Below are 21,371 nucleotides of genomic sequence, written 5' to 3'. Positions count from 1 at the left end.
CAGTGATACCTGAAATACAAAACTTAGAAGTTTAAAGTGGTTTATAGTAAGTTTTCAAAATGCACAACTGCCAGTAGTCCACCAGAGGATATGAGTATGAATCTAAGATAATTTCCTGATTGGTTGGCATGTGGCGGGGTCTGGGGGCAAAAATAATTCAAACATAGATTTACTAAAGTAGTACACATTAGCCGTGGAAATTTTAAGTTGGAGATAGAGAATTACTGAAAACTGTTACTAGTTTTAGAAGATTTGCTTTAAGTTTGTCTGCCAGTTACACATTCATCTGAAACTGAACTTTTCAGCTATAGATTTGTTGCAGCCTGAGTACCTTTAGTTCTAACAAAAGAACATTAGTAATACCTAAATATTAAACAAAGAAACCAAGATTCCTGAATAAAATATTCAGTAATCTTATATTTGAAGATTTGCTTCAAGAGTACACACATTTTTTTAATTAATTTTTTTTTTATTTTTAGTTTTTGGGCCACACCCAGCAGTGCTCAGGGCTTCTGGCTTTTCTCAGGAATCATCCTGTCGGAGTTTGGGGGACCATATATGGTGCTGGGAATCAAACCCTGCTTGGCACCAACCACTCTTGAAGATTTTGGCTATAGGACTGAGCTTTTATGTGGGTTGGGGAGGGGAGGTTAAAGGATCCTTGAAACTTTAGTGGAAGGAAGTGGGTTCCCTTGTGGTGTTTGTGGTATTGGAATGATGTATGCATAAAATATATGATTAACAGTACTGTAAATCCCAGTACCTCAATATAAAGTTGTGTTTTATTTTTTGTTCCTGTATTAGAAGTTTTTTTTTTTTTTACAATTCTTTGCTTGTCAGAATCAGAAATTGGAGAATTTAATTTTTAAATCTGTAAGGGTGAGGGAGGAACTTATATATTTACCATTTTCTTTTGTTTAACCTCTGCTGCTTATTATTAGTCCATTTGGAGCTCTGGAATGTTTTATGGTATAGTTTTAGCTCAAACAGAAAGTTGTTAGAAGCATTGGTTGGTTAGTCCTCAAAACCCCCACAACCAGGAGGGTTTGTCAGAACCTTTAGCCATGTGATCTAAGACAAATAGTTTTCCTAATCTGCCTTGTGGAGTGATTTTGTTGGGAATGTTTAATGAAATATGAAGATTGTGTTATGATAGTAGGACTCCCCAGTACAGTTTCATTTTATATTAGTACTTTCTCCTCCTCTTTAGAAAATAATTTTTAATTGAATTTGGATTAAAAAAAAAGAATCCCGTTCTTATTTATACTAAACTCTAAATGTGGTTTATCATTTCTTCAGTTTGATTATAGACCAAAAATTTAAAAAGAGCATGCTGGTAGTTCACCTGGAGGGTTACTATAGCAATTTCAGATACTGTAGATGTATCAGTGCTTTCAGAGAGTATTATCTCAAAGCACTACTTTGAAATTACAAAATTAAACCTGCCTATAGATATTGTTAGTGCATAAATAAAGGAACAGAAATATATTACAGAATTTTAGAAATATTTTAGTATTTTTTTCTAAACCTTAACTTTTTATTTATTAAATTTTTCTTTGGGGACAGCTCTACATTTACAGAATCATTGCAAATATAGTCGAGTTCCTCTGTACCTCATCTGGTTTCCCCTATGAACAGCCTACTAAGTTAGGATAACAGTTGTAGCAACCCCAGCACCACGTGTAGACATCAGAGCACTGCTGAAAGTGATTCCTGTTTTAAAGAACATGCATGTGTGAATGTATGGGTATTTATCTTATGTAGAAAACATTTTTGGGCTGAAGCGATAGCACAGCGGGTAGGGCATTTGCCTTGCATGCAGCCAACATAGCTGACCCGAGTTCGATTCCTCCACCCCTCTTGGAGAGCCCGACAAGCTACCAAGAGTTATCTCGCCCGCACGGCAAAGCCTGGCAAGGTACCTGTGACGTATTCAATATGCCAGACACAGTAACAAGTCTCACAATGTTATTGGGCCTGCTCGAGCAAATCGATGAACAACAGGAGGACAGTGATGGTGACAGAAAACATTCTGAGTATAGTTCATTATGTTTCAGCAGCCTGCCAATAAAACTTCATGCACAAAAAAAAACTAAGAATTCCTATGTTCTAGGATAGCTGTTTTTTTTTTTTTTGGAAAGGGGGAAGACTTAAATTCTCAAATAAGCTAATCCAGACCTCTTGGTTGCTTTTATAAAGGCTCTGTCTTTTTAACTTCCTCTTATCACATTCCTTTATATCCTGTGTTCTGCCCGATACAGCTGCTTATGGCCCTTAGAACAGGTTGTTCTATTTTAAACTTTCCTACTTTTTGTAGGAATGTGCTCCTGACCTACCTTTATTCTCATTAATATTGATTCAATTTAAAAATTGAATTGAGTTGAGCCTTCTATGCTAATGTTTTTGTTAAATGATAGTAGTTGGCTTCTACATTATATTCCCATCTAATCTATTGTGCTCCTACTGGGATGCTGGTATTGTAGAGTTTGGAGATTAGTGTTCCTTAAATACAGAATATTTGACTGAGCAGTAAACTTACATGGTGGCTCTGGTGGAATGTGGGTGTTGATGTCAGGATTTCTGGAATTACCAGGGTGGGGGAAAGTCACGCATCACCACTGTGAGAATCAGCCATAAAAACCCCAGTATACCTGAAATGTTTGGCAATTTGGTGTTTCTGCTGAGCTCAGTTGTTAAGCAGTGAAATCCAGCCATTGGCCTGGGAGCAGCTATTGGGGCGTGAGTGCAGCTGCCAGGGCTTTGTCAGGCGAGGGCTTGGCCTGACCCCTCCTGAGATTGCCCTGGAGGTCTGGAGTCTTAGCTGGGGACTGGTGCATCTGAGAAATTTGAGAAATTTTTGCAGCTAGTAGATCTCTCTCAAGAATTAATCATAAGTATTTGAGACTGGGCCAATAGATGAGCTTACATAATGGTATTGTTAGAATCTGTAGTAGTATTATGTATTGGTGGGAATGAATCTTTGTGTGATTCATAAAGGTGTAACTACTTAATGAGTAAGTAGTCCTGTAGAATTAAGTGTTAGGGACAGTCCAAAAAAGCTTAATTTTCTCTTTTTTAAAAAAAAAGTTTCAGGGCTACACCCAACAGTGCTTCTTAGGGTTACTATTGGCTCTGCACTCAGGAATCACTCTTGACAGTGTTTGGGGGATAGGTATGGGATACCAGGTATTGAACCTGGGTCGGCTGCATGCAAGGCAAGCACCCTACTGTTGAATAACACTGGGTTGTTTTTGCTGCTCCTGCAGGGAGCTTAAAGTTTATTGAGCCACTCTTATAGCAGTGCAACTGAGGCACAACTAATAATTCTATATTGCTTTTCTCCTCTATGTCCTTTGTATGGTTTATTTAGCAGTATCCTTTTTGTATAGACACAAGGAGACAATTGATGCTATGCTATGTAACATGGGAGTTAATTGACTCCAAAATAATATTTACTCCTAGGCATCCATATTTACTTGACTTAAACCTTAGTTGCCCTTAGTTCTTAGCACTCCAAGAGCAGGGTCCCAATGGGGGACCTATGGACCCAGGGCAAGCTGTGAGCTATCCTGGCATCAAAATGGGTCAGGCCAAGCGCCATAATACTTAACTATAAGTTAAGAGCACGGTCATGGACAAACTCTGTCATGACCCAAAAAAGTAACTGAATAAAGACCCAGCTGGGGTTGTCACTTGTCATCCTGTTGATCATCGATTTGCTTGAGCGGGTGCTCGTAATGACTCCATTCATCCCTGTTGTGTGCTAGCATAGCTCAGTGGTGTATTGGGGGCTCTTTCAGGATCAGGGCAATGAAGCCCATTATTGTTCTATTTTAAACTTTCCTACTTTAAACAGTAACAAACATTATTGTTACTGTTTTTGGCATATCGAACACGTCACAGGTAGCTAGCCAGGCTCTGTTGGGGTTAGGAAGACTAACCTGGCCTGAAGACTGTGGTCTGAAATATATAGTGAGATGTACCCAGAAGGAACCAAACTTTAAGTTTGATATATCTCTTACTGTGCTCATACAAAATGACAGTGCTAGAAATATTAGAAGTAAAATTTACTAGGACTATTAAAGTGCATTACTAACTGAGGAAAGAAGAAAGCAACACACCCTGGATGGAATCCCACCCTTGAGCGGATCTTTTAGTAATCTGGAGTAATCTCCTTAGATGAGATTTTGTCCTTGAGTTAATCTCCTGGAGGAGCAGCCTTATCTCTCTTTGTTGATTTGTTAATGTTAAACCCCACCTTTGTATCCCTACCCTACATGATTTCTATATAAGTCAAATTTCTATTTATTTTCTATAACAAGAGATATAAGATCAGACCTGAACACCTGAAGAACTTACCATCAGTACTCATCAATACATTGGCTCGGCTCTTCACACGCTACCTGTCTGAATGCAAGGTTCCATTCCAATGGAAAACCAGCAGGACTGTACTACTATACAAGAAGGGAGACATCCACGACATTGGCAACTATCGCCCAATCTGCCTATTGTCTGTCGTCTACGTCTACAAACTGTTCACTCGAGTCATCCTGAATAGGATTAGCAGAGCACTAGATGAAGGACAACCATGTGAACAAGCCGGATTCCGAAAAGGATTCAGTACCATCGACCATATCCACACGATTACTAAGCTCATTGAGGTTTCTCGGGAATACAAAATGCCGCACTGTCTAACGTTCATTGATTTAAAGAAGGCCTTTGATTCTGTTGAGACGGAAGCAGTTATGGAAGCCCTAGCCAATCAGGGCGTACAAACTCAATACATCAGGATCCTTCGTGAGCTCTATTGCGGATTCACTACCAAGATCTCACCATTCTACAAAGAAGTAATCATCCATATCAAGAGAGGGGTTCGGCAGGGTGATACCATTTCACCAAAACTCTTCAGTGCCACCCTCGAGAACATCATGCAACGACTGGAATGGGAAAGCATGGGAGTGAAGATAGATGGTCGGCAACTATACCACCTCCGCTTTGCTGATGACATCGTTCTAATAACACCAAACATCAGCCAAGCGGCACAAATGCTGAACGACTTTAACCGTGAATGTGGAAAGGTCAGACTACAGCTGACTCTTACGAAGACAATGTTTATGAGAAACAGCCTCGTTCCTGATGCTCCATTCACTCTCAACGGAACCACCATCTCTGCATGCAACAGTTATATATACCTAGGTCGAGAAATCAACATGATGAATGACCTGGCACCTGAGTTGCGCAGGTGGAAGAGAGCGGCTTGGAATGCCTTCAAGAACATTGAAGAAATAACTAAAAGGACAAAGAACCTCCAGCTACGAGCACATCTCTTTGATTCCACTGTTCTTCCTGCATTAATATATGTCTCAGAGACCTGGACCCTATGAAAACAGGATGAGAACGCTGTTCGGGTCTCTCAAAGAGGAATCGAAAGAGCTATGCTTGGAATATCACGATTCACTCAAATGAGAGATAGAATCCAGAGTTCTGATCTTCGTCAACGCTCCAGAATCAGGGACACTGTCTCATTTGCCAAGACATCAAAAATCAAATGGGCTGGACATGTAATGAGATTTACAGACAACCGCTGGACTGGAGCCATTATTGATTGGATTCCACGGGACATCAAAAGATCACGTGGACGCCCACCTACAAGATGGTCAGACTTCTTCGTCAAGACCCTGAATGATCGGTTTGAGGCTCTGCATGTTCCTAGAACGAACAGATACCATTGGGCTACGCTAGCACGCAGCTGGGATGAATGGAGACGTTACTGGCACCTGCTCGAGTAAATCGATGAATAACGGGGTTTAAGTGATTAAGTGATTAACAAGAGATATAAAGTACCTCAGTAGAACAGAGTATTAATTTTATCCCCCTTAGAAAGGCCATGGTAATTTTTTATTGGCAATCAGTACCACTTGCTGATGTTGTTATCAAATTATCAGTTTGCTAATAGCGTACTATATAGGTATTTCTCCATAACCAATGCCCAGATTTAAAGATGTATAGAGTATAGCAAAAAGACAAAAAAAAAAAACCTCACAGGCTGTTGTATTTTGCCCTTAGGAGGACACACAAGAAGAGTTTATTATTTTCTTAGTGTATTTATTTTGTTGGCCAGAGTTGGGGGGGGGGGGCAAACCTGATGGTGTTCAGGGCTCATTTTTATTTTTTTTAATTTTATTTTATGTTTTAATTGAATCACTGTGAGATAGTTACAAAGCTTTCATGTTCAGCATTCAGCTGCACAATGATTGAACACCCATTCCTTCACCAGTGCACACTTTCCACCACCAGTTTCCCCAGTATAGCCTCCCCACCCCCAGTCCTCACCCTGCCTCCATGCAGGCAGTTTCCCCAATACTCTCTCTCTACTTTTGGGCATTATATTTTGCTCGAATTTTCCTGTCACCATTCAGGCCTGCCTGCCAGGGGCAGATGCTAGATCATTTATTGTCAGTTGCTCATTTTGAATATTATGGGTGCTGCGACCACGTGCTTCTGGAATCCTAGATTGTAAATGGTTGGGTTCCAGAGACATTTCTGTATGGCACTAATCCATTTTGGGATTCAACTGGGCATTTCTGGACCAGGGCTGTAGGTACGCCAATGGTGCCCAGAGGCACATTGTGGGGATTATAGCCAGACCAATGAGTAGGTGGGGAGCCGGGAAAGGACAGCCCGATACCTCTGCCGCCTTTCGGCATGGAGATTTAGTTCTGGAACCTGCGTACTTGGGCCTTGCTTTTGGAAGCTCTTGATTGCTGGGATTCCATCTGAAGTAGGTGGGGAAACTGCACCTGCTCCATCTGGAGTGCCCCGGTGAAATTGGCTTGGTAGGGGCCTGGAGAGATCTCCAGCTCTATGGTGTCTTCTGGAACTTGCTGATTTGTCTCTGGCTTTTGGTCTCTTTCGAGATTTATATATGGGTCTCTGAATCAAGGCCAGTAATAGAGTTTACAGGGTAGCACTGGAGTTGGTTCGTGGGGGTGACTGCCAGGACTTCCATGTGTATTGGGAAGTGAGGGGAAGGTAGCCCATCCCAATTTCATGAAAGCCCGGAAATTTCAGTCACAAAGTCCTCATATCCGAATTTTCAGTGGATTATATCTTGGTGAGGTCCATCCTGAGATGGTGGAGTCAGGTCTGGCGTATGGCGCGATTTTGGATTGTGGTAGCAAGCTGCTGGAGGCTCTGCCTGGGCAGGCACAGGCCAACTTGCCCCCTGCCATTTACCCCAGTCTGTTCAACCATGCGCAGGTCCGAGATTAGCTGTGGCTTTTGATCTCTTTTGAGATTTATTTATGGGTCTCTGAAACAAACCAATAAATGAACTTACATAGCTGAGCCAGAGGTGGTTCATTGGCATGGCTCCCACGGTCTGTCACGGTCATGGTCCTCTCGTTGTTCATCGATTTGCTCGAGTGGGCCCAGTAACATTGTGAGATTTGTTACTGTGTTTGGCATATCGAATACATCATGGGTAGCTTGCCAGACTTTACCATGCGGGTGAGATACTCTTGGTAGCTTGTTGGGCTCTCCAAGAGGGGTGCAGGAATTTAACTCGGGTTGGCCATGTTGGCTGTGTGCAAGGCAAACGCCCTACCCACTGTGCTATCGCTCCAGCCCAAAGAATTCAGTCCAAAGGACCCTACTGTAACTGTCACTGTCACTGCCTCCCATTGTTCATCGATTTGCTCAAGCGGGCCCAGTAACATCTCCATCATGAGACTTGTTACTGTGTTTAGCATATCGAATATGTCATGGGAAGCTTGCCAGGCTTTGCCATGTGAGTGAGATATTCTCAATAGCTTGCCGGGCTCTCCGAGAGGGGTGGAGGAATCGAACTCGGGTTGGGCATATTGGCTTAGTACAAGGCAAACGCCCAACCTGCTGTGCTATTGCTCCAGCCAGTGGCTCCCACATACCTAGTTTTGGCCATTTAATTTCTTGGTAAACTTGGTCCCAAGTAGTTGGGCTCCAGCCAAAGGCACAGTGGCAATTTTGGGGTATCAGGAAGCTTGAAGAGCTCACTTTTAGTTCTGAATGTAAGGATAATTTTGGGGGGATCAAATAGGGTCTTGGGACTGACCTTATAGGCTTCTGGAATTGAACCCAGGTTATCCATGTGCAAGGTAAGGCAACAAATCCACTATAGTAGCTCTCTGACCCTGTTATTGAAGAATCAAAACATGCTCTTGAAACTTTATCCTTCGAAAACAGACATCAATATGGCTCCTGAAGACTGTCCTTCAAGCTTACCTCTAGAATATAAACTAAAATTTAATTATATAAAAGGCTGAAATTTGTGGGATCTGAATAAAATGTGGCTAGGCCTGTTGGGCCAAAAGACAAGCGTATACTGATATATAAGTTTGTAGGCTGATCTTTGAACTATAATCATCATGGTATATAACTTCTATGGCAGATTTGTTGCTATTAACATTGTAATATTTTAAATAATGTGATTTTTAGTTATTGTGTCCTTTTGTAGAAAAGAAGCTTCATGTTTTAGATCTTTATTTAGCAAAGGTTGTCAGGTTATAAAGAATCAGTCCCAAGTTTTCATGGTATAGACTAAACTGGGAAAAGAACCACAGCCACAGTTATTATCATAGTGCTTTAATTATACTTCTTGTTTGCTTTTAGAAAATATTTTTAGATATTTTGAAGATTGAGAAACTTGAAGGATTATAATTTTATTGTTGTTGTTGTTGTTGTGTGTTATAGGACAGAAGAGCTATCTTCTGCAAATTAAAAATGATCTCTCAACATGGGTGTTTCTTTCACTTAGAAAATATGTAGCAGAGTGTTAAAATTGAACAATAATTAACTTGTTCCTCTTGTATGTTCTAACATTTCATTCAGAGTTTCTTAAACTTTTTGGCCTGCCATTCATTTTTCAGAAAAAGAAAAAGTGATTCAGTGCCCTCATTTCACAAATCTACTCTCCTCAAGCATCCAATCAGAAAGCACTGCCTACTTAAATCTAAGGGTTCTCTGACCAGGACCTCCCAGAGTATACCTATAACAAGAGTGTCCCAACAATTTTAGCCTGAGAAGATGTACCAGTTCTGGCTATTGAAAATATTTTTAGAAGACAGTATTTTTAATAATATAGATGGGAAAAAATTCAATAATCCATTTTTCATTGTCAGAAAAGAAAAATAAATATATGGTTGGTAAGTCAGATAATCCCAACTGATTAAAAATAAAAGGCTTCTTCCTTTACACATAAGAAAAGGACCATTAATAGTTTCTATTTTTTTTAAAAATCTTGATAAATTTTTAAAACATGTAGGCATAGCTTTGGTTCGCAGACATCATTATTATATATTTCTTATATCGATAGCAGAATATGATAAAACTTGATCAGACATTTTAATAAGTAAATGAAATTTTAGCCCTTATGCTACAACATTTTTTTAGTAGAATTTAGTAGAATCAAATGATACATTGCTATCCATAACCTTGAGCAGAATCCCAAAGAGACCCACATTAAATACATACTTCATTTTTGATAAATTAATCCCCATATCCATGTCATATGATACCCATTTTATTTGATGTCTATTTTATACACTTACATTTTTCAAGTTCAATTGCAAATAGAAATAATTTGTTTTGTTAAATATAATATAATTAATTAACTCTGTGTTAAACTACTTATTAAGCTTCAAGAAGGAAATTATAAGGGTGTATGGTGCCGCCAGCAGGTCAATCTGTACCTGTGAGGCAAGTGCATCAGCAGCCTGATGGTGCCTTCAGACTTCCAGATACCCCAAAATTGCTGCTGTGCCTTTGGCCAGACCTCAAAAACTTGGGGCAAAGTTTACCAAGAAAGTAAACGGCCAAAAGTTAGGTATGTGGGAAACAAACCCACAAACCACCTCCAGCTCAGCTATATAATTGGAGGCATGGCCTCTCTGGTTCCTGATCGAGCTGCTTAATGGCCATAATCCCAGAGACTCAGAAACAAATCTCAAAACCCAGCGGCTTTTGGCAGAAATGCATCCGGTCCCTGCAGTAGGTTACTGGTGCTGGGCCAACCCAGGTGGGAATAGGTTTCATGCCTTGGCCTGTTCCCCCCAGTGGCGCAGTGCCCGCCATCCTTCAGAAGCCACTGGACAGTCAGGTTTGGGCCCCCAGTGATGAGACACACAGGGCCTCACAGGATGGGGGTGGAGCCAGTCCTGTCATTCCCACTCCACCCCACCCCACCCCAACCCAACCCAACCCACCCCACCCCAAGTCATCGCCCACAAATGGCCTCTCTGGCACCTGATCAAGCTGCTTAATGGCCATGATCCCAGAGATTCAGAAACAAATCTCAAAACCCAGTGACTTTTGGCAGAAATGCGTCCGGACCCCACTGTATGTTACTGTCGCCGGGGCACCCCAGGGAGGAAAGGGTGTTGTCCCTCCTCCTGCTCCCTCTTGGCGGCCTGGTGGCCATCATCCTCCAGAGGCCATTGGACAGTCAGGCTTGGGCCAGCAGTGACGAAACTTGTTGGGCCTCACAGGATGGGGGGGAGCTGGGCCTGTCCTCCCAACCCCAATGAGACCCCAAGTCATGGCCCACGGATGGCCTCTCTGACTCCTGATCAAGCTGCTTAACGGCCTTGATCCCAGAGACTCAGAAACAAATTTCGAAACCTAGTGGATTTTGGCAGAAATGTGTATGGACCACGCAGTAGGTTACTGTCACCGGGCCACCCCAGGGGGGAAAGGGTGTTGTCTCTCCGCCTGCTCCCCCTTGGCAGCTCGGTGGCCGTCATTCTCCAGAGGCCACTGGACAGTCAGGTCTGGGCCTGCAGTGACGAAACTTGTTGGGCCTCACGGGATGGGGGTGGAGCCAGTCCTATTCTCCCCTTCCCAACGAGACCCCAAGTCATTGCCCACGAACGGCCTCTCTGGCTCCTGATCAAGCTGCTCAACGACCATGATCCCAGAGACTCAGAAGCAAATCTCGAAACCCAGTGGCTTTTGGCAGAAATCCCTCCAGATTTAAGTGTTAAAATTTCGGAATTTCAAAATCACGCGGCCCTACTGCAGCCATGCGACATCATATGTTATTCATAACCAGCAATAGAACACAAATTGTCTACTGTTGCCTTTTCAGCAGATCTGAGTGTTGAGGTAAAATCTCAAATAATAATGGTGGGTCTGGTGTTGAAATATTGGATGTGACCAAAGTAGAGAGAGAGTAATGTGGAAATCATCTGCCCCACAGGTAGGGGGAGGGTGTGGGATGTGGGCATACTGGGTTTTTTGGTGGTGGAGAATGGGCACTGGTGAAGGTACGGGTGTTTCATTGCATGACCGAGACTTAGACCTGAAAGCTTTGTAACTGCTCTCATGGTGATTCAATAAATAAAATTATAAAAAATGAAAAAAAGAAGGAAATGATAGTAACAGCATTTGGAAAAACTGCATTTCATTTTATAGTTAAAATTTATTTTGACATCACACTTGAAGACTTAAGCTACTGTGTTTCGACCTTGTGATTATTTTCTTACAGATAGGAATTTGCTTCTCAATCTTGAATATATTGTTTCTCTCCTTGACCACCGTATTATGACTGTAATTGAGATCATGTTTTATGTAGTAGGGGCCATTCCTTTTTTGCATTAATAAAATGACCACAGCAAAGATCCATCATATGGGCTTATTGATGTAGCTCAGTGGTAGAACATGTTCTTGTCATGTGTAAAGCCCTGGGTTTCATCCCTGGATCATAAAACAAACAAAACTAAAAAACTACAGCAAGAAACATGATACTACTAAAACAGGTGTGAGCCATTTATTTGTAATTCATTCCTTCAGTTAATTTTCCCCTTTTCCCTTTGTTTCTATTTCTGTGATTACGGGGCTCCTCTTTATGTTTCACTATGATTTGTAGAGCTCAGTGGGATTTGCAGCTTTTGTTGTGGTGCTGGTACACACTTTGGTTGCAGCGTTGTTATGGTCTCGCACTTGATACTCACATGTTGGTTGAGGTGTATACTTGAGGGATCAAACATTTGATTGAGGTTCTTGCTCTTTAGTTAGAGTGCTTGTATGCTTGGTTGTAACTTGCATAGAAGATCACATACTTTGCCCTGGTGCCATGAATTGCATATAGTAGAGCCACTGGGGATGAACTTGACTAGTGGGCAATCCTGAAGATATAACTTGAGGTCTCAGCACCCTCACACTAAAAAAACAGATGATCTGCATACAGCTGATGCATCTCCAAGCCCTAGATTGATACTTGAGAGGAAAATATTCCTTTCTTGCCTTGTCCTGCATTGCTAAGTCGAACAGAGTCCCTGAGGCAGAGGGAGAAGAACAACAGGGTAAGGAGGACTGACAAGTAATGCTCATGCAACGTCTTTCTTGAACAAGTAACAGACTTATAGGTTTCTAGAATAAAGCATACATTGGAAAAATATCCAGGAATCTTCAGGATACATAAGTTTAGAATGTACTGGGTTTCTGGATATCAACAGTGTTTTTCTATAGTTACATAGTTTCACGATATTTTCCTTGGTTATATATTGATCCACTTTAGCAACATGTTCAGCCATAGGACTGAAAAAGAGCCTGCCAGAAAAACAAGAAAGTCAGCCCTTAGATTGTGTAACCCCAAGATAATGGTTTCTAGTAAACCAGCCTTTAGACAACACTCCTTGAATTCAAGGAGTTATGCAATTCAAAATGAGGACTTAATATTAACTAGCACAGACTCACAACACTTCCTCCCCCCAAAGGATTAAGTCAGTACAAATATAATTGTTTAGCACCTAGCTTCTTAAATCTTGAATCACAACCCCATGAATTAATTGAATATGGAGGATGGTAACAAACATTTTTAAAGGTTTCTTGTCCATAGAGAAAATTCTAAGTCGAGCACCTTTATGTGCCCGAAAGTTTCTGGCAGTGTTCACTGTGTTGCTTTTCTAGGATGAAAAGGGACCATGAGCGGACAAAAATTTAAGAAGCTCTGGCTAGAGGGTAAAATTATGTAACACATTAATGATAAACAAAAATTAAAGGACTTTGGGGAGGGGGTATTTGGGCATACCCAACAATGCTCAGAGGTTACTCCTGGCTCTACTCAGGGGTCACTCCTGTCAGGTGTTGGGGGAACCACATATGTTCTGGGGATCAAATCCAGGTTGGTCTCATGCAAGACTGGTGCATTATTCACTATATTATGTCTTGGGCACAAATTTTTTAGCTTTAAAAACATAGTTCCTTTTTGTTTGGGGGCCGCACCCAGCTGTGCTCTGGGCTTTCTTGGCTCTGCACTCACAGATCACCTCTGTTAGTACTTGGGAAGCCATAATGGGGTACCAGAGATTGAACTCAGTTGGCTGTGTGCAAGGCTACCTTACCTGCTGTTCAACTCAAACCAATATATAATGGATCACCCTGAATAAATTATAGATGGCATTTTTATAAGATTTATAATTTTTTATTTTGTTAAGAAAAAATTATAGTAATACACTTCTTAAATACTTACATGGGCTTAATTAAGAAATATAGTCTTTGCTAAATAGTTACTTTAGTAATAGCATATAGGATGCAATATTTATTTTAATGTACAGGGTTTTTTTTGTACTCTGAGCCAACATTTCTTTTATGGTAAATTAAAAGCATTTTAAAATCTTACATAATTTGTAGTTTATTTTCATTTTCATTATTGAGCATGTGAATCTATTTTCAGATAAGGTACATTTATACCAAAATGTATTTGTAAGTCTTTAGATAAACTATTCCAGAAATTGAGGAGGATTTGTTGTGCAATTTGACATGTTGTGAGTGATGAATGTGTTCAGAAACAAAGGCAAGTGAAGGAGCGATAACAAAGTTGAAGAATTGCAGAGGTTGTATTTCAGTTAAGTGTGGTAGCACTAGGTTATCTAAATTTAACTATTTGTCCAGGCTAATGCCAAAGAATTTTGAACTATTTTCAGCTACAATATAGTAAGCTTATTTTAGAAACATGTTTGACCATTGAGTGACATAATCTGGCAACTCTTATAGCATCTGGGTATCATCTAAGTAGCACATATTTGGGATTGTTCTAAATAGCCTTATTGTAGATACTCATAACTCTTATTTGATTATTAAAAAGCAGTTTGGTATTTGTTTTCAGTGAGATGCTTGTAGGAACCTTAAGGGTCTATAAATTTGGATGGTTGGGGTCTCTATGCATAAAAGTCACAAGTCTTTGGTTTGTAGATTACTCTTTTTCTTCTTCTTCCTCCTCCTCCTCCTCCTCCTCCTCCTCCTCCTCCTCCTCCTCCTCCTTCTCCTCCTCTTCCTCCTCTTCTTCCTCGTTCCTTTCCCTCCTTTGTTTTTGGGCCACATGTAGTTGTGATCAGGCATTGCTTTTGATTCTGTGCTCAGGGATCATTCCTGGTGATGCTTGGGGGAATATATGTGATGCTGGGGATCAAACCTTGGTTAATTGCATGTAAGTAAGCATTATTGACGTATATATAATAATATACAACCTTTAAAAATGAAGGTCCATAGAGAGAACAGGAATTAAGGCATTTACCTTGCAGACTGCTGACTCTGGTTCCATCATGGGACCACAGGGTCCTCTAAGCACTGATGGGGCAGTGCAGGGGGTATTCTCTCTCAAGCACATAGCTGGGAATAGCCCTTTAGCACTGCGGGTGTGACCCAAGGAATCCCCACAAATAAGTAAAAATGAACAGTTTGCATCATTGTACAGCCTACAACGTCTGATTTGATTTCTCTCTTTATAACTGTGTTCTTTCTAGATGCTGTATAAATAGAATCAGACAGTATGTGACCTTTTGTGTTTGATTTCACTTTGCATAATACTTTTGGGTATTTATATTGTTGTTTGTAACTATTGTTTATTAATAGTATTAAATTTAATGGATATGACAGTTTATCAGTGGGCACAGGATAAATCCCAGTTTATGGTTATTATGAGCAAATATTTGTTTATTAGTCTTTGTAGGCTTTTCTGATAAGATAAAAATTATTTTGACAAGAAAAATTTATTAATAATCCGTATATTTCCAGAACACATGGGGGAGATACAAGTGTTCTTAGATGTCTTTTTAAAATTACTAGTAGAGCAATATGGGAAGAAAGGGAAGCTCAGTTACAAGGTTAGATAATTTAAATTCTTCCTTTTCCACTGATTTTATCTTTCCGTGGAGATGGTTTTAAAGGATGATACTTATATGTAAGTGTCTTTTCAGAGGTGATTTCCATTTCTGTCTTGTCTCTCTCATGAAGCTAGTGTTTTTCCTAGAATTTTTTTTTTGACATGGAAAAATTTTTGAAGTCTGCCTCACTGCTGGTTTGTTTTGGGGAGCATCTTGAGAACTTTCAAAATTTAGAAGTTGAATTTTAAAAATTACTTCATAGAATCATCCTCTCAGTCCTAAGAATGTCTCCAAATATCTATTGTAGGACTGCAGATGAATCCAAATGTTAAATTTATTCCATATTAATAATGAGAAAGTTTTGTGTTTTGGCAATTATTCCAGTAATGTTTGTCTAGCTGTGGTACATTCTTTTATTGTACTCCTTTCTTGGAATGATTAATCTTTTAGTTTATTAATCTACTCTTTCTATAACTCCTTCAAGGTAATGAGAAAAGATCTTATGTTATTAAAACAAAATAGATTAAGCATTTTGCTTTCATCAGTTTTTCACTTTACTTTAAGACATATAAAATTCAAGTTATATTCCCAAGTGTGATTTTTAGCAACTCTTTCTCATTTTTAAGACTACTTTAGAATTGAAATATTAGTAAAATAGCAGATGGTAAAGGAATATTTCTTATAGACACTTTTATATACTAATAGCATAAAATGTTTGTGCAGGTTTTGACTGGATCAACTCGTCAGTGTTATCCATCTACTGGCTATCAGGATTTCAGTAAGTGGGAATCAGTGCTGAAAATAAAAGAAGGACTTCTGAGACAGAAGGAAATTGTAATTGACCGGTAAATCTGTTTTTCTTTTTTTAAATTAATTTATTGAATCTCGTGGATTACAGAGTTGCAAAGTCATTCATGATTGAGTTTCAGAAGAATGCTTGAGCACCAATTCCTTCACCAGTGTCCATTTCCCTCCACTAATATTCCCAGTATAATCATCAAACATTTTAGACATATGAAAGTACAGATCAATACAGCAAATTTATTCATACCTACTACTTTACATTTAAGAAATAGAACCACTGAGGGCTGGAGAGATAGCTCAGTGGGCTGAGTTTATTCTTTGCAGGCAGGAGGTTTGATCCCAGCACTGTGTGGCCACCTGAGCATCTCTGGGAGTAACCCTCAACATTGCCCCCAAACAAAATTAAAAAATTAAAAAAAATAGAACCTAACTAATATATTTATGTCGCATGCCTGTCTCTTTCAATTCCAGTTCTTTTAAGAATCACAGCAGTTGGTAAGTTAGTTAATCAAGCTATTTTCTACTCTCTTCTCATTCACCTTGGAATATTTTTTTTGAAAGCTCTTTCTCATTTTTAGGGTACATATTGCTAATTGCTAATTAGTTGCCATTAAATTAAAGCTTTATAGCTTTAAATTTAAATTCTGGGGTCAGAGAGACAGTTTAGAGGGCTAAGGCACATGCTTTGCATGCAGAAAGACCAGGTTTGATCCCAGGCATGGCTTGGTTCCCCAAATGCATCTGGAGAAATCCTGAAAATCAAGCTCGTTGAGATCCTGTGTACTATGAGGTGTGATTCCCCCCTCCCCAAGTTTTAAAATTAAATTCTAATTCAAGCTTTCTAGGATATTAAGTAGTGGAAATATCAAAATAGTCATCTTAGACGTGTATCCTTATTAGTAAAAATCTGCTGGAATATAAACTGGAGTTTTGGACTTCCTTTTTTCCCCTCTATGTTCCTAACATCTCAAACAGAGCCTGGCATCTAGTATGTGCTTAATTCTTGATAGTTTCATACTATCAAGAATAGCTAGTGTAGAAAATAGTTTTGGCATTACATAAAAGATACTTATAGATTTTATATTTCTAGTTCAAATGAAGTTTGTATATTCAGTGAGTAGTATTTCAAACACTTAAATACTTAAACTGTAAACACGTAAAACTGTACATTTGTGAAATTAATATTTACAAATCTTCAGGGTTTTATTACTGTAGATGTACTTCCTAAATCAGAATAAATTTACTTTATTTTTTTAACCACTCCATTCTATCAGATACAAATTAATAGCTGTCAATCTAACTGTAATAACAATAGTCTAACTATTATGAACAATAGATATTTATTATCTGGAATTTTTTGTCAGCTTATAGACAGCAATTTTCTTGGTTCTAATTTTTGAGGCAATACTGGCTTATAAGGCTTTATAAAGAGGATATTTAAGAAAGAACTGATTTTTAAAGAGAACAAAATTATTTCTCAATTTTATAGAATTTGCCTCAAGTGAAATACAATATAGATATTAAATAACATTACACAAAAATTGTACAAAACAGACACATGTAAGTTAATCTATGTATTGGGTATTTGTTTATAATATATGTACATTTATATATATTTACACAAATACGGATGCATCACAAAGAGTAATTGCAAAATACAAAATTTATTATATCATTTCTGAGAAATATAATTTTCTTTGCTTTTGGGGTTTTTTTGGGTGTGGGGGGGGTGGAGTGGGGCCCCCCAGTGGTGATTAGGCATGGCTTATATTCCATGTGGTGTCTCATGCCCTAGCACACTAGCCTGGGTTTGTACATATGGTAGTTAAGTTCTAAGAGAAAATAACACATGATGAGATAAATTGAGGCTTATGTTTAGAACTAATACCTCACTCAAAATGTATTACATTTTGTAGGTTGTATGGTTAGTAAGTTTCACCTCTGAATAGTAGGAATAACAAAATCATATTTCAGTGAAACATATATGTTGTAGGGAGGAGGATAATAGGAGTATTTTTTCAAATATACTCATACTCAGATCCTAAGTAAACTTAATTTTATGAATTTATTTTAACTTGATACTTTATTGCTCTGTAAATAAATCATGCTATAGAAACTATTCCCAGAAATATATATAGAAAGCTCTTAGCATTGGCATATGACATGTAACAGTTTTCAAATGTATCTTACATATTTGAAGTACATATTCAGAAAGCTGTTACAAGTTGATTAAATTATGCTATAAGCTGAAGAGGAAAGCTTTGAACCTCAGTTTGTTCAAAATGAGATTATACTACTCAAATGTCACAGTTATCTCAAGATTCAAATTTGTCACTGAGTTCTTCATAATCAGTGAAGTTTATAAGTAGTCGGTGAAATTTGGGATGTTGTAGAGAGGAGAATGTGCAGACATAGCACAGCAATTGGGTAGACTATTATCTTTGACAGTGAGATTCTTAAGAACTTCAGTGATTCTGTTGAACAGAATTTGTGTAAATGGAAACAATTATTTTAAGGTTAAGGCATTACAAATATTCATTTTGTTCTATAACAAGAAGAAAGCAAATCCTTACTTTATTAGTAAAAGTTATTTTACAAAAGACAATTGTATAAAATTACAGATTCTCTATATAATGAATATACTCTTATTCTATATATTTAGTACTATGATTTTTTTAAAACTTTCTATCAGGAATTTTAAGATCTATTTTTTTTATTTTTATAAATTCTCAGTGATTTTTTCACTAATCTTTTAGAAAAGTATAGTTTAAATAATTGTATAGACATATGAAGCATATTGTAATAAATGTTTAAGACAGTAAATCACTATCACTATTCTCCCGTTGTTCATTGATTTGTTCGAGCGGGCCCAGTAACATTGTGAAACTTGTTACTGTGTTTGGGTAGCTTGCCAGGCTTTGCCGTGCAGGCAAGATACTCTCGGTAGCTTTCTGGGCTCTCCAAGAGGGGCGGAGGAATCGAACTCGGGTTGGCCATGTTGGCTGCATGCAAGGCTAACGCCCAACCCACTGTGCTATCGCTCCATCCCAGACAGTAAATATTTATGGAATATTTTAATATTTGGAGGCATACCATGTCCATTGCCTGAGAGCCAGTGTTTCTGCACAGCAATCTACTGAACCAATGCCTCTGCCTCTCCATTCTTTAAATCCACTTGGTAACTTTAGTTCTTTGGTTAATATCTCATGGTTTATTTTCACTGGACATTGTCATTTTTCCTTGCTTTTGTTTCTTTATGAGATCATTTGGTATTTGTCTTTCTCTTGACTTGGATATATTTATAATTTGGCCTCATTTGTGTTTTGTAGGCAGAAGCAGCAGATTACTCACCTACATGAGAGGATAAGGGATAATGAATTACGGGCACAACATGCCATGTTAGGACATTATGTAAATTGTGAGGATTCTTTTGTGGCTAGTTTTCAGGTAAGATTTCAGAGAATAGTTTTTTTATTAATAAACAATCATCTTGTAAGAATATGGCATTTTAAAATAATTTATTTGCATGACTCTTAATTTCATTTGTGTAGTAAAAGATGTCCAAAAATTCAAGCCCTTCCCTCATACATATAGGAACTGCTGTTAATAGTTTCTCATATAGGGGAGGGGAGATGGCTCAAAGGGTGGAGTGCACAGTTTGAATGTGGAAGTCCCAGGTTCTGTCCCTGGCACTATATCCCTGAGCACTACCAGGAAAAATATTGAGCACCAAACTGAGAGTTACCCCTGACTACTGACAGTTTGACTCAAAGTGAAAAATGAGATAAAAGGTTCTAGTATATCCCTCTAGAGTTGATGCATATAGCAAAGCAGATATAAATGCATTTTATCCCCATAGTTTTACAAAGAGTATCAAGTTATATACATTATCAAGCACCTTTTTAACTTTATGTTAGATATATAATTATATACAATATAGTGATTATTCCATATCATTGCACAAGCAGCATCTCTTTACTTAGTTGCTTGATTTCCTGTTTTGTGGAGTTAACATGTCTCATCAGTTTGGCTTCTATTTTGTTTGGGGTTAGTATGAATTTTTTTGTGAAGAATGTTTTTTTATAAACCTTATTTTGCTTTATATACAAGGAATTTTGTTAGTTGAGTTTTCTAAGGTACTATGTTTAGTATGATTTGGCAGTTGATTCTGTCAAATTGCTTTACATGAGAGCTCTGTCCAGTCTTTATCTCCTGGCAACAGTGTATATAAGACCCTTCCTCCCTCACCCACTTTTCAATCTGTAATCTAGTTAACTAAACTTATTATGAAAATTGAAGATTTTTTCTCTTCTTTAAGTAATTTTTTTCAAGTGGCAGCGTAGTGAAATTAAGCATTTTTAATTACTGTGTTTATATACATATAACATTAAAGTTATTATCTTAACCAGTTAGTTAGTGTTCAGTTTGTTAGTGTTAAATAGTGTCATATTACGCATCTATCACCACCAACTATTTCCATTGCTTCTTTCATCTTGTAAAATTGATGCTGTTAAGGGCAAGGTGGATTTTATTTGTTTGTTTATTTTGTTTGGGGGCCATACTCAATGGTGCTCAGAGCTTACTCCTGTCTGCACTGAGCTCGGAAATAACTCCAAGGTAGCTCTGTGTAACATATGGGGTGACAGGATCAAACTCTGGTTGGCTAAGTGAAAGGAAAATGCCCTACCCACTGTACTATGGCTCCAGCTCTTGTTAGAAGATTTTTGATTACTTATTCAGTTTCCCTAATAGTTATATAGGCTTTAGATTCTTAATTTCTTTATGATTTATTTTAAAAAGTAAGACTTATTTTTTATTTTAGTTTCCTTTTTAGTCCATTTTGCTAGAGACTTATTATTTTTATTGATATTTTCAAAGAAACAACCTTTTTAATTTTTTGTATTGCTTTCATATTCTCTATTCATCTCTGCTCTAGTCTTCAGTGTTTTGTTTCTTCCAAAATCATTGGTCTTAGTTTATTCTTCTCTAATTCCTTAAGTTGTAAAGTTGATGTGGTTATTCATTTTAGATCATGTGTTCTCCATGTGGCTTTCATCTATATGTCTTATGATTGATACTTATACTTTTATATATTTAAGAAATGTCAATATTTATGTGGATTTTAATGTTCTTATTGTTATTAGGTTTTTTATGTGCTTATTTACAAGGAATCCCTTATGTTTAAAGGAAAGTAGCTTTGTCTATAATTCAAAAATACTTATAGTTTTTTCCCAAGCTGTCATTTTATTTCTATTTGTAATTCATTCTTTTTTCTTATACTGTCTCTAATTTATAAGTTTATAAGTAGTCAGTGAAATTTGGGAACAGAGAGGAGAATGTGCAGACATAGCACAGCAATTGGGTAGACTATTACCTTTGACAGTGAAATTCTAATTTCACTAATTATTTCTAATTTATCTAATTTCT

The 21,371-nt window shown here is 38.2% G+C and overlaps 1 protein-coding gene across 2 annotated transcripts in view; it reads left to right on the top strand.

Moving 5' to 3' along the window:
* Positions 1-21,371, top strand: part of CEP85L (centrosomal protein 85 like) — a 124,664-nt gene that overhangs the window by 51,764 nt on the left and 51,529 nt on the right. For both annotated transcript variants that reach the window (XM_056125071.1, XM_056125070.1), the window contains exons 4-5: positions 15,864-15,985; positions 19,274-19,391. In XM_056125071.1, coding sequence (XP_055981046.1) covers positions 15,864-15,985; positions 19,274-19,391 — 240 coding nt within the window. The remainder of the gene's footprint in view (positions 1-15,863; positions 15,986-19,273; positions 19,392-21,371) is intronic.

This window comes from Sorex fumeus, unplaced genomic scaffold, assembly GCF_029834395.1.
Source record: "Sorex fumeus unplaced genomic scaffold, SorFum_2.1 ptg000054l, whole genome shotgun sequence".
Lineage (NCBI taxonomy): Eukaryota > Metazoa > Chordata > Mammalia > Eulipotyphla > Soricidae > Sorex > Sorex fumeus.
The sequence above is the reverse complement of the archived record's forward strand: the minus strand, read 5'-3'. Positions and strand labels throughout refer to the sequence as shown.